Below are 18,335 nucleotides of genomic sequence, written 5' to 3' on the forward strand. Positions count from 1 at the left end.
AAGGTTCTTCCTCCTTTTCATACCCCCTCTACTTTTCCAAGCATGATGTCTTTTACCTACTTGTAATACTCTATAAATAAAGAATGGCATCCCTATGGGATGCCTTCTTACTATTATTATTTTTGCCTACATCCATTGTATTCCTCCCGGAAGATCAAGCATCATATATTGTTTAAAAAAGCAGTCATAAGCATGCCAGGTTATTTAGTTTCCTAATTGTCTTTTCAGTTGAATCATTTATAACATTGACTTCAATTTTCATTTATATATGAAGTTCTAATTTTACCTAAAGTATCTTCTGAAATTGTCATGGTATATTAAGTGAAAATATTTTATTCAAAGAAGATTATTTGCAATACAATATGCAATGTAACTTAAAAAACTCAATGCCATACAGTTGATTCTGACTCAAAGCAAATGTATGGAACAGGATAGCCCTGCCCATGTAGGTTTCCAAGAGTGTAACTCTAAGGGAGTAGAAAGCCTCATCCTTCTCCATGCAGTGGCTGGTGGTTTTGAATTGCTGACTCTATGATTAGCAGCACAATGCATAACCACTATGTCATCAGATTAGTATAGTACTTGAAAACTTCTAGACTCATAAGAATCTCTCAAGCAGATCATATTTAAAAATGCAGAGTAGCCAATGTGCAGAGAGGACCATAAGGCTGGCCCCAACATGAGACGTGACATGCCCTCACTGACCCATAGCACTGGAGTCACTGTGCCAGTCTGCCCCATGCACAGTGGGTGAAAATCAAAGGGAGTGCAATAGGGCAGCAAGAGGAACAAAGTAACCATGCCCCCGAGGAATTCTGAAAATAGACTCTGACTTGGGGAACAGGGATTGGTACTTCATCAGACTTGCTTGGCAAACATTCATAAGGGTCAGTAAACAGACCTGAGGCTATCTATTCCCCCCCCCCTGTTTTGTTGTCTGTAATTGTTTTATTTTGTTTGTTTTTCCCTATTGTGATAAGAGGACATGTGAGAAGAGTAAACTGGGAGAGGGAGTGGGGAGCCAACAAACTCAGAGATAAGGGAACAACAAGAGATCTAAAATGGATGGTGAAGAGAGTGTATAATGCCTGATGGGATTTAATAAAGGGGAATGTATCCAAGAGGAAATACTGAGAGCCAAATGGATGGTAAGCGTGATAGTGGGATAGGAAGAAGCTTAAAGGAAATAGAGGAAAGAAATAGGAGACAAAAGCTATTTGTATTACGTATAGCTACAGGTATGTGTATATGTAAATATACTAATTTAAAATGAAAGGGATAGAGGCCAATGTCCATATATTTATATGTTAAGTAATAAGATGGCAGATGGACTTTGAACCTCTACTCAAGGCCTCCCATAACACAACAGCATTTTGTTCTAATAACTTGGCGCTCTTTGATACTCACCTTCCCAACACAATCACTAAAGACAAAATGGGTGCATAAACAAATGGTGAAGAGAGTGGATGATGTCCGGCTATCAAAAATCTTACAGGCTTGATGTTAAACAAGCAGCCATCCAGCAGGGAAGCAAATAAGCCCACATGGAAGAAGAAGCACACCAACCTGTGTGATCATGAGGTGTCGACGGGATCAGGTATCAAAAGATACAAAACAAACAACTATATGGATGTGAACAAGGGACTTTGGAGTGGAGATCCAAAACCCATCTGTAGACAATTAGATATCGCCCACAGAAGGGTTAAAAGGAAGGGGTGATACAACCAAGGTGCAGAATAGTACCGACAGAACATACATCATTCCTCTAGTTCCTGATTCCTTCCTACTCCCCCCTACCATGACCCAGTTCTACCTTACAAATCTGGCTAAACCAGAAAACAGACATTGATACAAATAAGAACTATTGACACATGGAATTCAGAACAAATAAACCCCACAGGAAAAAATGGTGGGAATAGCAATATCATGAAGGTAGAGGGATGGTCGGGAAGAGGGAAGGGGGAGAAAGAGGAAACCTATCACAAGTTTACATATATAGGCCCCCCCATGGGGACAAATAACAGAAATGTGGGTGAGAGGAGACAAGAACAGTGTAAGATATGAAATAATAACAATAAATAATTGATCAAGGGTTCCTGAGGATGGGACGGACAAAAAGAGGGGCTTATACTAGGAACTCAAGTAAAAAATGTTTTGGAAATGAAAATTACAACATAAGTACAAATATGCTTGACACAATGGATGCATGGAATGTGATAAGACCTTTAAGAGCCCCCAATAAAATGTTTTTTTAAAAAATATGTTGAACTCAAGTTTGTGTATAATAATAAAGAACAAATCGAGTAATAGTTGTACAAATGATTTTCAATTGCAAGTTGAAATCAGTAATGTTTCCAAGTTGAGATAAATACATTGTATCTCTCAGACTGCCTTCTTTAACCCCCTTGTATCAGTGTATCACCACCCACTTAATAAGGACAATTCCCCAAAGAGTAATCATTACTTTATAGTTAAATAGGATATGAAAGAACCAGCGTGGATAACATGCACAATGTGTTAGAGGCAAAATGCAGTAATGATAGCATCTACTTAAACATTAACAAAATATTTCATTAGATGCAAGGATACTTAAAAGCAACACCATAGTATTTAGTTATGAAACTTCAATTACTCCCTTCATGTTTTCAGAAATATCACTGATCAAATATCTGCGTTTTTAGTTCTCTATGATGCTCCATCAACTCTTAAAATGCTTCAAGTTCTGAATCTGTTCCTAAAAAATATTTTTTGAGCCTGCAGTATACTTCTGGTACCTACAGGCATCAATAGCTACTTGGATTATCTCAATGGCTCATCTACTATATTGTTCATTCAAAAGATAGATTTCTGCAGTGAAGTCATAGCACTTACAGGATTTCTTGGAGTCATTCTCAATTGGTTTTTCTGCTTGTTTATTCTTTAGATTTGTCACCTTTTCAACCAGCAACAGCAGGCGCCCTTTAATGGTTAAATCGCTGTTTCCATCCAGAGATGCATCTTCATCCAGCTCAATTCCTAGTATGAAAATGGCATAAAGTTAATATAACAAAAATACCTAGGATCGAGAAGAAAACTAATAAATAAGTTCAGCAGCATATCAAGGTACAAGGTCAACACATTAAAAAAATCACTTGGTTTTCTTTATAACAGCAATAAGTCAGCTAAAATGGAAATTAAAGAAACAATTCCATCCATAATGTTATTCAAAAGATTAAAGAACATTCAGATAAATTTAATGATGAAGGCAAAGGACTTATACATTTAAAACTGCAATGTACACATACATAAAACATTGCCAAAAGAAATTAAATGAATGGAAGACCATTCAGTGTCCATGGACTGAAAGGCTTAATATTTTTAAGATGTCAATACTAATTAAAGCAAACAATCAATTCGATGACACCCTCTTCCAAATTCAAACAGTCTTCTTTCTATAACTGAAATAGCCAATCCCCAAGTTTATATGGAATAGCAAGGGCCTCAAATAGCCAATGCAATCTTTAAATGGAATAATAAAGTAGAATAATTCATAATTCCTCATTTTGAGACATATTGTGATAGTTAGGTTTATTGTGACAACCTTGCCAATAGGATCAAGTGGGATTTATCAGGTCACAGTTTGATTGGAGGACAAAGAGATAAATGGCTCTGCAAGGCCCACGCCCCTCTCTCTTGCTCTCTGGTGATCAGAGCATGCTGGAGCATGCTGCTGCTTTAACTAGTTCTCTGTCACAAGCTGTGAGCTACACTACCTGTGGGATAAGTCAACCTGTGGATCATGTCGCTAAAACTTGAGGTTCCTTCGAGACCTGCTTTGCCTCACTGCTGGTGCATATATCACTTACGCTTGAGGCTAGTGGATCTTGCTACCTTGTATTGCTTGTGTTGGATATCCCATCTGGGCATTCTTCGTTAAGCTCCTGAGCTACGGACTGTTGGTGATCTACCATCTGTTTGCTGTCTGCAGGCAAGCATTGCCTACTTTGCCTGAGGGAAGACTCCACAGTCAACTTCCTTGACCTTGGGCACAGCAGCCCAGTACATTAAGTGTTCCACAGAAGTGAGTTGAACTGAACTCTCTGAATCGCTATGTGGACTAATTAGCTGTTATATTCATTCTTGCTGTATAAACCTATCCTCTTGTATATCCATCTATTTGTCTATCTATCTATCTAGATATCTATCTAGATATATATATGCATATATATAGCTTCTTCTCTCTCTATATATACATATATATACACACATATATATATTCCTATAATAATGTGTCCTAGTTTTATTTCTTTAGAGAACCCTGCCTAACACACATATTATGAAACTATAGTAATCAAAACAGTTTGGTACTAGTATAGACATATGTATCAATGGCTTCAAATTGATATTTCAAAAATAAAATTATACTTTTGTTAAAATAATACTCAGAAAATATAGTTAATTCTAAGTTCCCGGTGACATGGTATATTAGATTTTTTATATGTTATTGGGTTATGTTGACCATGTTTGAATTTGACCCTCAGGTGACAAGTAAAGGAAGACCTCCTCAACACTGACCAAAGAAAATCACATTGAGAAACAAATCCTGGGCTCCTCGGAACCCTGAAAAAAAACCAACTTCAAAGCTAAGTAGACTAAGGTTTCTCCAAATCGGAGTCCATGAGAACACATGGAGGAAGGAGAGCAGGCAGTCATACATGCAGAAATCAGCAACGGTGACTGGCAGCAGTTGTGGCTTAGCCACCAGGAGCCAATGCCACTATGAGCTCCTTCAGAGCACTTAAGCACTCTTAAATGCATGCACTGCAGGGAAACACTGATGAACATTGAGAGAGGTTTCCTCTCTGTTCCTACTCTCACCCTCCCTCAAAGGCACAACTCCTAAGACTAAAGCCTCTGATTGGTGTTTGCTCAGCTCAGAAGTATATGTAGACCACTCAAAGTGAGATACCCCCATCCCTCTATCTCTTGTTGCTCATAACCCTTCAGGCCCCACACTCAACCTCCAGCCTAGCAGTCTCTGCTGCTGCCACTGCCTCCACTGCCACCAACCAGCTCATCCCTTCCAGGGCAACACTTTTGCCTTTTTTCCCTCCTTTGTTCTTATTCCCAAGGTTCTCTCCACCCTTAAAGTGGGTTTGTGACCCCTTCCCCTGCTCACTGTGGTCCCACACTTGCCTGGTTCTGCACATGACTGCAAAGGCAATGCTTTTGCTATATATTGTTTTTCCTTCTTTACTTTTTCCTTCCTATACCTGCACGCCCACCCCACAGACCCACCAATCCCCCTGCAAAGAATAACTTCTCCTTTTTTTCTGTCATTTATCTCTCTCTGTTTCATATTTCTCTCCTTTGTTCTTTCTTTTTTTCTCCTCTCTCTCTCTCTCTCTTTTGGTTTACCTTAATGCTACTTTTTAAAAAAAAATATGGAACACTTCACGAATTTGTGTGTCATCCTTGCGCAGGTGCCATGCTAATCTTCTCTGTATCGTTCCAATTTTAGTATATGTGCCGCCGAAGCAAGCACCTTAATGCTACATATATATATATATATATATATATATATATATATATATATATATATATATGCCAACATGTTTGGTTACAACGGAGTAATTCTGTGCACAACAGAACAAAACACCACCCTATCCAGAACCATTCTTCAGAATTGTTCTGATGTCGCAACAATCTATCTCATTGAAAGCTTTCCTATTTGTTGTTGTTTCTTCCCCGCCTTGTGGAATATTTTCACAATACCTATAATTTTAATACCCATCTTAATAATATTTTCATCATTTTAATAAATCTCTTGTTTTTTCAACAGCCACTTATTTTATTTTCCTTTTATATCTTTTTTACAGTTTCTACTTTCTGCTCTTTGACTTCTCTTTTCACTTTTTTCATAATCTCTCCACTGTTATCTGGCTTCTGTTAATTCTCTCCTCTGCCACTCAACGAAGTCAAATAAGTCCACATGAACCAGCAGGGTACACATCACTAAGACAGACACGACAATGACAATGACAAGAAAGCAGCAACTATAGTACATACACACAAACACACACACACAAAGGAATGGACAAATTTCTAAAAATGCATTATCTAACAAAATTAATGCAGACAGACATAGAACCCAACCTCAACATCTGTAAAAAAAAAAAAAAGAAGAAGAAGAAGAAGAAGAAATACAGCAGATCATCAAAAAACTGTCAACCAAGAAAAGCCCAGGATCATTACGGCTTCACAGAGAAGTTCTAAAAAAATGTGCAGAAAAGAGTTGTCACTAATTCTATCTACACAGACTAGTATAGGATACAAAAAGGGCAGAACACTCCCCAACTCTTTTTATGATGCAAGCATAACCCCGATGCCAAAACCAGGCAGACACCATAAAATAGAAACCTATCACTTATGAACAAAAATCAAACGTCTTTAACATAATGCAACAACATATGAAAGAAGTAATATACCATGAAAAGTGGAATCCATACCAGATCCACAAGGATGGTTCAACATTACAAAAACAATCAATAAAATGTGGAATCCATACCAGATCCACAAGGATGGTTCAACATTACAAAAACAATCAATAAAATCCACCACATAATCAAGACACACAATAGGAACCACATCATCATATAAATTGATACATAAAAGGCAGTTGACATTATCTAACACCTAAACCTCATTAAAACACTGCACAAAATAGGTATAGAAGGGATATTTCTCAATGTAATAAAGGCCATATGTGGAAAACCAATGGCCAGCATCTCACTCAATGAAGAAAAACTGAAAATGTTGCTCTGAAAACAGGAACCAGACAAGGATGCCCCTTAGTATCACCCTTACTCAATATCATGCTGGAAGTTTTAGCCACAACCATCAGACAACAGAAAGAAAAAAAGGAAATACAATTGAGTAAATAAGGAATGAAACTCTCATTATTTTCAGATGCTATAATTTTATATGTAGAAAAATCCAAAGACTAAATAACAAGATTGTTGGAAACATTTGAGCAATTCAGTAATGTGTTCAGATGCCAGATTAACAAGGAGAAATAAATCAGATTCCTGTGTACCAGCAGAGAGAACTCTGAAAAAGACCTTTAAAAAATGCCATTTACAGCAACCAAACAAAAGATGATCTACTTAGGCATAAATCCAACCAAATACACAAAAGACTTGTACAAGGAAAATTATAGACCACTATTACAAGAACCCCAAAAGATACCTACACAATTGGAACAATATCCCATATTCATGGATAGAAAGGCTTAATATTGTGAAAGTGTCAATATGACCAAAGCAATTTATATACAATTCTGATCCAAATACCAACTTCTTTCTTTACAGAAATGAAGAAATGAATCACCACCTTCATATAGAGAGTGAAGAGTCCTAGGATAAACAAAGTACTCCTTAAGAAGAACAAAGTAGGCGATTTCACACTCCCAAAAGACAAAACCTATACACAGCCACAGTAGTCAAAACAGCCTAGTATGGGCACAATACATGAACCAGAAAAGTTGATCAAATGGGCAACAAACACATGAAAAGGTACTCATGATCACTAAACATCAAAACAATGATAAAATACCACCTTACACCGACAATTACAGTTCAATTGAAAAAAAAAAAAAGCCAACAGAATTAAGCAAATGATGGAGAGGTTATGGAGAGATCAGAACTCTCTCCGTTGTGGTAAGTGACATAGCACGACCTAAAACATCTGGGAATTGAAATACCATAACTATGCTGCACATGTCCTTAAAAAATAAGAGAAATAACAGGAATAGATGCATAAACGCCAATTGGGTAGGCACTCTTCCATTGGTGTTAAGTGCACTTTGGTGGAGATTCATGATCAAGACAGGAGTAGAATGTATCAGTCTCAAAAAAAAAAAAGATTCACTTCTGTTGGTGGGTGGAGTGGGCAAGGAGAAGCTTGACCTTGGGGAAAATACTTGACATTGCTTACATTGACCCTAAGGGAAGACTCTGTCCTGTATTGTTTTATTGCTAATATATGCATTTTAATAGTTTTATTGATGTACAATTCACATATTATATAATTCAATAGTTCAATCACATCAAGAAGAGTTGTACATTCATTCTCAATCAATTTTAGAACAGTTTTTTCATTCATGTACTCATAATTATTATCGCATTCCCTTCCAACCTCTCCTGCTATCGCCCCTAGACAAAATTAATCCCCTACTACAATTAATTAATTAACCCAGCTACAAGGTCTAGAAATTTACCTATCCTGGATTTCACATAAGGGTGTTGGGGTGGGGGTAATAGGGAAACTAACCAAAACAACAAAGTAACATAACCTAGTATCAGTTTGTATCAAGCTAGTGAGAAAAGACGTAGACTCCTACACAGAGGTCAACTGAAAAGAAATAAAAACTAGAACAAATTTAAAATGGAACAAAAGCAAATGATAAGGCGTCAAAATTTAACCTAATAGGATCTACACCAATCCACTTTCCAATGCATTCTACGTGATAGCAAAGGGATTCACATCCCAGGTCTTTGATTAGAGGAAATTCACCACAGGCTTAATCCACATGTGTTTCCTCTTCACTCTTTTTTTCCCCCCAACAGAACCAACTTTAAAATGGGTTAAAAGATCAGATGCTAAGCTGTTGCATTTTAATCTAACCACAGCTGCCATAGTTGATTTTACTACCACCTCAGTATGATAACAAGACTATTCACATCAACTATGATCAAAAGGGAGATGCATTTTTAACTGGTTCTATTTTCAACACTTGATGACTAAGACACTATTTTATAAGCTACCTGGAATTTAGGTTTGTCTTCTCAATGTGTACTCAAACTGGAAAATCCACTAAGTGACCTTAAAAACACCTGTCGTAGAACAAAAGAAGTGATATACTCCTTTGAACTTCAAGTTGCCTCAACATAATGAGAGATGAGGTAGACTAGATCATGCTCACAATGTGGCCACTAAAGTGGAACAGGATATACAAGGAGGTACCCCCCAAAAGTAGAATTGTTGCCCTCAAAGGCATGTATTTAATTTTTTTTTAACAAAACAACTTTATCACCTTCAAAGTACTCTCCATTACACGAATACATGCCTCATCTTCCATCAATCTGCCTGTCAATCTGGGAATAAGAGGAAATAAAAGAAGTTCTGTCCTCTTTTGCCAAGACAGTGTCTTTCTGATCTTCCCTCCCATGTGGATGCTTTCCCTACATAAAAACAGTCAGGTATAAGGCATCAAAGAACAAAAAAATCATATCAATGTAAATGAGGGGGAGTGCAGAGTGGAGACCAAAAAAAGTCAATCTGTAGGTAATGGGACACACGGGGAGGAGACGAGCCAGTCAGCTTGCAGTGTAGCAAAAATGAAACATACAACTTTCCTCTTCTAATTCTTAAATGCTTCCTCCCCCCACTGCCCTGATCCCAATTCTACCTTACAAATCCTGGTACAGATAGGAACTGAAAACACAAGGAATCCAGGACAGATGATCCCTTCAGGACCAGTGGTGCGAGTGGCGATACCAGAGGGTGGAGGGAAGGTGGGGTGGAGAGGGGGAACCAAATACAAGGTTCTACATATAACCTCCTCCCTTGCGGATGGACAACAGAAGAGTGGGTGAAGGGAGGCGTTGGACAGTATAAGATATGACAAAATAATAATAATTTTATAAATGATCAAGGGTTCATGAAGGAAGGGGTGGTGGGGAGGGTGGGGGAAAAATGAGGAGCTGATACCAAGGGCTTAAGTGGAGAGCAAATATTTTGAGAATGATGAGGGCAATGAATGCACACATGTGCTTGACACAATGGATGTATGTATGGATTGTGATTAGAGTTGTATGAGCCCCCAGTAAAATGATTTAAAAAAACAAAAAATTAATCTACCACTGTCATATGATACAGCAAAGTTCTGGTATGAACTGAGTATAGGTAACATATATATCTAAATTCAATCACATACATTTGTAACAATAAACATACATTAAATACACATATTAATAAGAGTTGTAAATCAATAACTATTTACCACAGTGTGCCATCAAATCTTCATGAAAATCCAAAAGTTGGTCTCTGATTTCTTCAGGACATGGACACTCACTTTTATCATCCTTAAAATTGAGAAGCATATTGATCTGAACATTTGGAAAAAGCAAGAAAGAAGAAAAACAGGGGAGAAACAAAAAGTAAATTCAGGAATGACACAACAAATATGCTATTTTTCCATAATCTGTATGTTAATTTAAAGAACTTTGAGAATGTATATATCATTGAAAGGCAGTACTGTTGAATAAGGATGTTGTTGCTAAGACTAATAAAACAAAAAGAGAGGAGCTCTCAGTGGTGTTACTTTGGACGCACTCCTAAATTTACGAATACAAAGAGATCTGTCAGTGGTGCATACTCTCCTCTAGGAAACAATTGTAAAGGTGTGTGTTTTTATATGATTTTTTAAAGTTAAACATTTGTTTTGAGATAATCACAGCTCCACATGCTGATCTATGTAGAGAGCTTGTGCATCTTTTAGTGAGCACGGTGTCAAGGAGAATAGAGTGCTCGGTTGCTAACTGAAAGCTCAGAGGTTTGAACAAACCAGTCAGGCATGCGGAGAAGACTGTAGCCGTCTGCTTTTGGAAGGCTTCCAGCATGGGACTCTACTGGTGCAGCTCTCCTGTGTACCCTGTGATTGCTGTGAGTTGGAATTGACTCAGTGGCAGTATGTACGGTTTTCAGGATGCACTCCTGATCCAGTTTCCCCAATGGTGAAATCTTATAAATCCCTATTATAATATTATAGCAAGGATATTGGCATTGATAAAGTCAAAACATAATACAAGCCCGTAATCACCAGGATCTTCTTCCTGTTGCTCATTTACAGCCACATCACATCTTTCTTATCAGCTCCTAACTCCTGAAAACTATTCTCTATTTGCATAATTTTGTCATTTCAAAAATCTTACATAAATGAAATCAGCTTTGGGGATTTGCTTTTTTTACAGTTTAATTTTCTAGAGTTTTATCTAGGTTACTTTTGTATCAATATTTCACTGCTTTGCGATGTGTGGAAAAATGCCTTTTAATTGTTTAACATTAATACATCGAAAAAAATTTTCTCTTACAAATAAAGTTGCTATGGATATTTTTGTAAAGGTGTTTGTGTGGCCATGCTATTTGTCTATGATTAATGCTCAATAGTACAACCGCTTGGTTATGTTTGCTGTTGTAATGAGATGTTGTGGAGTTGATAGTCGGAACCAGAGGGCCTGGTTCTTTCATACGTGAAATAGCAATGTGTGAGTGATCCAGAACACTCATGTCTCCAAAGTAGTTGATATTTTCTGTTTCAGGCATGTGAAAGAGGCTCTTTTGTATTCCAGGGAGATCTGTCTTTGGAGGTGAGCAACAAGAGGGAGATCACAAACAGGGTAAACCATCATCGGCAAGGTGGTAGTAGAGGCACTTGGGTTTTGGGTTTTTTTTTGAGGAGGGAGAGGAGGGAAGCAGGGGCCTGAGGAGAAGGGAATCAAACAGAAAGCTCCAGTACTGAAGCCTGGAAACTAAGGGGTCCCAATACTGACTACCCTGCAACCTTGGTTGGCGGTGACTGCCTTCTTTCTGAGTGGACAGTGTTCCTGTCTGCACAGCCTCGGAGTTGGCATACCGATGCCACCAAAAGATCTGTGATGTAAACAATTCTCCTTCATTACATCGTTATTTTGGGAAAGTATACAATTCAATTATTTGGATGAAACTGATTAGTGACTCAAGCCAATGGATTGCTTTAGGCTTAACAGGAAAAGGAGACACACACAGGACATGCTACATATGCTGAAGCATCTATTTGCTGTATATGAATCTTGAATAAACTAAAGAGCAAAGGGAATGGGAACCATTTCCGTTCCGTTCTGGTACCTGTTCCTGAGGAGGTGATCTGAATTCCTTCGTCTTCCTGGCTGTGAGTGCAGCTGACATATTTAAGGCTTGCATAACTTCATTGTACCGGAAGCGCTGATTGTCTTGAAGTTTAGCCACGAAGTCGTCTGAAAAGGCCACAATGGCTTCTATTCGGTGCCGGACCTGGCAGTCACAGAGGTATTGAAGTAGTAGGCACATCTAAGAAGATGAAAATGGTACCAAATATGATTTATGAATCTTTAAATAATTAATATGCTTCAAATATAAATCGTGGCAGATGTGCTTTGTGGCCTACTTCCCTCCATGGCAAATATAATCCTGGTTTTGCATGGGCAACAATACCTGCAGTCCTATGGACTAAAATATATTTTGTCTACGCTATTCTTGGAAAACACCTTTCCCTTTGACAGACACTTAAATGACCAGCATCCCATTTACACCTGCAGATGCTATGGTCAGTGGCATACACAGTGAGACCTCAGTTGTTGAACTCCTAATTTGTGCTTGCACACTGAAACCACAGAGAACTAAACAGATTTCTCCCCATATGAAATAGTGGAAAACTCAATTGTTTCTGATGCCCTAAAATTACACTGACAAATTCATTTTTGAGGACTTTACTATGGAGGGATTTTGCCTTCTCATTTATTATTGTCTCAGATACGCTTTCATCATGGAGTTGTTTCTGATATACAAAGGAACAGCAACTTTTCCACTTCTTCGATGGTCTGGGTTCTTGGTTCATGATGTCACACTTTTCATTACATTAGCCACTCTAATCACATCTCCCCACCCCCAAGTGTTGATATTGTTGACTCAGCCGTGTTGTATTCAGTCACCAACTTTCATAATGATTTTTTTCTTTAATTCTGCCTTTGTTTGACTGTGGTTGCCAGTTTTCCTACTAGCTTTAGTACTGGCACCACTAGCATACATCAGTGCTTTCTCATCACGATGAGAACAATTGCGTGATGGCAGACATGACATGACTCTTAGTATGCAAACCGCATGCAAAGGGTATTGCAACAGGAAGACATTAAGAGCAGGGCCTTTGGTGGATTGAGATGCATTGATCTATTTACCATTACATTACTTATATAACTTTTTTTTACTTATATAACTTTTGAATGTAATATTTTTTTGTTATTTATGAAATCGTTAGCTTGTCGTTTTCTTTCTGGGAGCCAAAAGGATTTATTACTGATATGATATGCATTGGTGGAAATATGCCTGCTGAAATATTCTCTGCCAAGTTTGAAAAGCTTGCTGTAAAAATTAATTTCAAAAACCTACAGAAGTGGGCTTCAAAAAGTTTACGGGAAAATTCCATTATCTTTTCAATCCATTTCCATGAACATTTTGAAGCCCCCCATGAGCTATCTGAAGCCCCTGCAATGTACCAACATAGCCAAGGTGTGGCACCTCTGCCTCCCGCAGGGCCTCTGAGTCCATTTACCCCTCCCCATCAAGTTTGTCCCCACCCTGCCTTCATACATTATCCCTTGGGTCTGAATAAGGGCAAAAGCCTTCTTAAAAACTGGAATTTTCACCCATTCTCTTTCATTTCTCATTTATTTTTCTCACAGTAATCAGGCTGAGAATTCTTCAAAGGTTTGTTACAGTTAAATAAAATTCAAGATCTACCACCTGACTGGTTTCAGAAAACAGAATCAATTCCAAATGAACTATCCCTGCTTACCTTACCAGTACTCCCTGCCTCTCACTCTTGGGCTCATTAAGTGGCAACCACACTGGCCTTTTCCCTTTTCCCAGGACTATATGACAAGCTACTTATTAAATAAGAGCAGCTCCTGGAACACCCATCCCCTGCACTTGGCCTACTATACTCCAACTCCTGAAGCCTTCCTCACCTTAAAATTCACCAACTCAGAGGACTGTTCCCTGACCTTTCTTGAAGTATTAAAACTTAAAGTGTTCTTTGTTCTAGTAATCCTTGTCTTCCTCTTCTTTAGAGCATTTAATGGTATCGGCAGCATGATATAGTAAATAAAATACATAAACAAGTATTTTTTTCACAGAAATTGAACATCCCATCGGCAGGGGCCCTTTTGTTTCTTTCCTTCAACATCATGGGACACAGGAAGATCACAACAATGTTGGATTGAAGGAATGAAGAGTGGAGAAACAAGTTGATGTCACAACTCTCAAATGCTCCCCAGTTAAACAAAAGTATTATGATTGAACTTATTTGATTTATAATTGATTTATCCTAAGAGGAACATGCTTGCAGAAATAAAATATTTCATTCTGAGACTGAGGCTTCTTATTGGTATATGAGTGTTCAAAACACAGATTGCTGGGAGTAAAATAGATTCTTGAAGAATGGAGCCAATGCATTCATCTGATAATTGAAAGCGTGGTGGTTCAAATACACCCAACGGTGCCACAAGACAGGCCTGGCAATCTATTGTTGAAATTAGAGCCAAGCAAACCTATGGGACCATCCTATTCCATAACACATGTGGTTTCCATGAGCTAGAATCAGCTCTGTGTCAACTAATAATGAATCATGTCTCATAACCTTAAGCATGACAGACATAATTAGTATTACCAGTATATATCTGTATATATATCCGCAAACATAAGAAGGAGGATATACAAAAATTGCTAATGGATAGGAGAGGAAGAGCAGCTGCAGGGCAAAAACCCACTCACTTCTTCTCTTTTCCATCATATACACACATATAAACAACAGGAACCAGCCATACATGCAGACATGTGGATATCTATGACACACAAACATATATTTGACCAGAGAAAACAGCATGACAAAAATCCTAAACTTAGCAGCTATTAACTTATCGTTAATTGACTAAATTTTAAAATTCATTAATTCCTTTCTAAGTGAAAGCAAATCAAGCAGGCACTTCTCAAGGAACTATAGGAAGTCTGCTCTGTGAAGCACTAAGATTATGCAGGAAGACACTTGTGCAGAAAGAGACAAAGTAAAAGTTTAATAGTTTAGGGCTTAGTAGTTCTGAATTTCAGAGTATCTTCTCTTCAGATTACCTGCAATTTAACTGGCTCTGGCAGTTTCATTTGGAGCAGGCCTTCCTTTGGCCTCTTATCCTCTTTGACTTCTTCCTCAGCTCCTTCTAGCTTCAAGACTTCCATTCGAAGCTCCTTCACCAGCACTACATTCTCCTCCTCTTCCTGTGTGGCAGCTTCCTTAAACACGCTGGGCTCAATCAGCTGCAGAATGTGCTTCAAGTCCTCCTTGTGGAAGATGCCCATGATAAGCAGGGTATAGAACAGTTTGATGAGAGGTACAAAGAGGAATTCAGTGGTTCCCCCGACTGGGTCCCGGGCATGAAGGCTACTCTCCTGCACGGCTTCTGTCAGCATTTGGATGGTTTTGGCTTTCAGGATATCTAGAGGAAACTCGGGACTATGCTGATAGCATTCGTGACTAATGCTCACAAAACTGGGGGAAGAAAACTGCATCCGAGGCCTGAGAGATGTGCTAAGTCCTATCCCAGGGAGACCATGCTTTTTATTCTCATCAGGGAAGAGAGTAATACTCTTGGTCTCTTCCGTCATGGGAACAATAAATTCATTATTCATCATCAGCCTGGCAGTGGCATAGGAGCTAAGATGGATGTCGATGAGCAGGTCATAGTAGCCCGATCGCAGCAAGCCAGGCATGTACTTGTTTTCAATGGCATAAAGGAGTTGAGGCTCGTCCACGTGGCTGCACAGGGCGTGGGCCACCCTGTGGTTCCCCAGCGCACAGACGGCAGAGTAGAGGCGGAGCGTATGGTAATGGAACTTCAGCAATTCCTCCTGCTCCGTCAATTCTAGTATGTCCACTGATCTGTGAAGAGAAAAGAATATTGGTTGTAAGATTAAGTATGGATTTTTATTAATTTCACAGAGCTATTGGCAAATAATTCCCATATCCTGTTATTCAATAGTTCAATTACATAAAGAAGAGTTGTATATTCATCACCACACTCAGTTTTAGAACAATTTGCTCACCCTTGTACTCATCATTACCACTCCTCATGTCCTCTCACCTCCCCTACAACACCCCAAGGAACTGTAAATCCAGTTACTGTTTCAATAGATTACCTATCCTGAACCTCACATGCAGAAAAACATTAAAATAAAAAACTAATAATGATACGGCAAGATTGATTTAAAAATCTCAATTAAAAAGAAAGTAGAAAATATAAATGACTAGAACAAACATTTTTTAATGTGTATCTGAGAAGAAATCCATATCATGTATCTCAAAAAGTTCCTAAAGCAGACACTATTAATGACACTACCCATTTGGTAAAAGGAAGCAATTCATTCTGTTGAGAATCAAAATTTATATCCAAATCTTTGTTTGTTTGTTTGTTTTTCTCTAGAATGTATATCTTACCCATAAAGCATACAAATTATGGTCAGATTGTGCTGAGAGGCATTGCACTTTTAGCAGGGCTGAATTTTAAATATGGTTTAAAATGGTTCTGAGATTGGGGTATGCTCCAAGACTACTGTCCTTAGATACTCTAAATGTTGAAAGAAAAAGATTTCAGGGGTCGCCTTTCAGCTAAATAGCAAATTGAATTATAAGTAGTTTCACCCATGAATAGTGTGCTCTTTTAAGAAATCAGAATCATCTAACTGACACTCGGTGGTCCACATTGACTCAAAAGCAAAGGCAAGGAGGGGCGGGTGTATTAACTACTGGAAATGGAGCAACAGAATAAAATGAATGAGGAAGTTGACACACTTTATAAAAAACATAATAAAAACCACCAAAGTCACTGAACAACTGTGTAGAGATTGTTAAATAAAACTTAATTTGCTAGGTAATCTGAAAACACAATAAAACATTTTTATTTTATAAAAAGAACGTAAGTTCTCCTACATATATAGATGTTTTCCAAACTATATACATTTTAGATAGTTCATGTGTGATCATGGAACACTACAAGTAGAAGCTCAATATATCCATGACAAAGGAATTATTCACTGAATTAGGAAGCTGCCCTTGATGACATACAGACCACCTCTCTATGACGTCTATGACCACAGGGACGCTTATGCCTTTATATGCTGTGTGTTTGCTTACAACTGTGCATCTAGCACCAAGAAGCTCAAGCAGTGTTTGGGTTTTTGTTGCTAGAGTGATTTGGGGTGACAAATATGTATGAGAGTAGAACTGTGTTCAAGAGGGCTTTCAGAACAACTAATGATCAAAGTATCTTATTTTAATGAAACAATGCATAAATTCCACATTGGTTTATGAACTGAACCCCCTCCTGTGCAGGAGTTACTTAAGTGCACTACATGGATTTTCTTGTATGATGCAGAAAAATGTTTGCATCATCATGGATCTTTTGATAGCATTTAATATTTCTTATGAGCATATAAAAATTCACATAGCACATGTCTCAGATTGGTCTCTCGATAAAGCAAAGGCAATAAAATCTGTGTGTGTGTGGCGGGGGAGTGAGTGACTTTTAAAAGTTTGTGCAAAAATTCAATTATTCATTTTTCCACAAATTGTTCAATGGTATATGGGTAGTCCACTGTGCCTCTCTCTCTTTCTCTCTATCGAGAGATGATAGATTAGATGATAGATAGATAGATAGATAGATAGATAGATAGATAGATAGATAGATAAAGACAGACAGACATAGAGACAAGCCAGTTGCACCTCAGAAGTAAGGTGAGGCTGTCTGTTCCCATAAAGATTAAAGTCTTGGAAACTCAAAGGGCAGGGCCTATTCTGTCCTATAGGGTTTCTATGAGTTGGAATCGACTTTAGGATAATTTTAGTTTGGGGTTAAAACACACACACGTGCGCGCATTAGGTATCATCAATTCATTCCAACCTATAGCGGCCATATTATGCACAATAGAAGAAAACACTGCTGGGTCCTGTGTCAGCTTCATAATTGTTCTTATGCTTGAGCCCATTGTTACAGCCACTGTGTCAATCTATCTGGTTGAGGGCTTTCGTCTTTTTCATTGTCCCACTAACAAACATGATGTCCTTTTCTAAGGACTGGTCTCTCCTGATAACCATCCAAACTATGTAAGACCAAGACTCACCATCCTGCCTCTAAGAGGCATTATGGCCATATTTCTTCCAAGACCAAGCTGTTTGTCCTTTTAGCAGTGCATGGCACTTTCAATAGTCTTCTCCAGAACCATAATTCAAATGCATTTATTCTCTTTGCTCTTCCTTTTTTTTTTTTTGCTCTTCCTTATTCAATGGCCAACTTTCACATATAAGACAGTTGAAATACCATGGCTTGGGTCAGTAACACCTTAGTCCTCAAAGCAACACCCTTGATTTTCAATATGCTAATGAAGTCTTGTGCAGCAGATTTACCTAATGCAATACACCTTTTGGTTTCTTGGCTGTTACTTCCATGAGAATTGAT

The 18,335-nt window shown here is 38.2% G+C and overlaps 1 protein-coding gene and 1 non-coding gene across 2 annotated transcripts in view; both read right to left on the reverse strand.

Moving 5' to 3' along the window:
* The window catches only part of RYR2 (ryanodine receptor 2), an 819,632-nt gene that overhangs the window by 270,282 nt on the left and 531,015 nt on the right, over positions 1-18,335 (reverse strand). The window contains exons 37-40 of the mRNA XM_075556394.1: positions 14,959-15,763; positions 11,926-12,126; positions 10,043-10,148; positions 2,872-3,015 (exon numbers count right to left, since the gene is read on the reverse strand). Coding sequence (XP_075412509.1) covers positions 2,872-3,015; positions 10,043-10,148; positions 11,926-12,126; positions 14,959-15,763 — 1,256 coding nt within the window. The remainder of the gene's footprint in view (positions 1-2,871; positions 3,016-10,042; positions 10,149-11,925; positions 12,127-14,958; positions 15,764-18,335) is intronic.
* LOC142455689 (U6 spliceosomal RNA) lies at positions 5,418-5,524 on the reverse strand. The gene has a single exon (XR_012785839.1). It is a non-coding gene; the product is annotated as a U6 spliceosomal RNA (small nuclear RNA).

Source organism: Tenrec ecaudatus, chromosome 8, assembly GCF_050624435.1.
Source record: "Tenrec ecaudatus isolate mTenEca1 chromosome 8, mTenEca1.hap1, whole genome shotgun sequence".
In the NCBI taxonomy this organism is placed as follows: domain Eukaryota; kingdom Metazoa; phylum Chordata; class Mammalia; order Afrosoricida; family Tenrecidae; genus Tenrec; species Tenrec ecaudatus.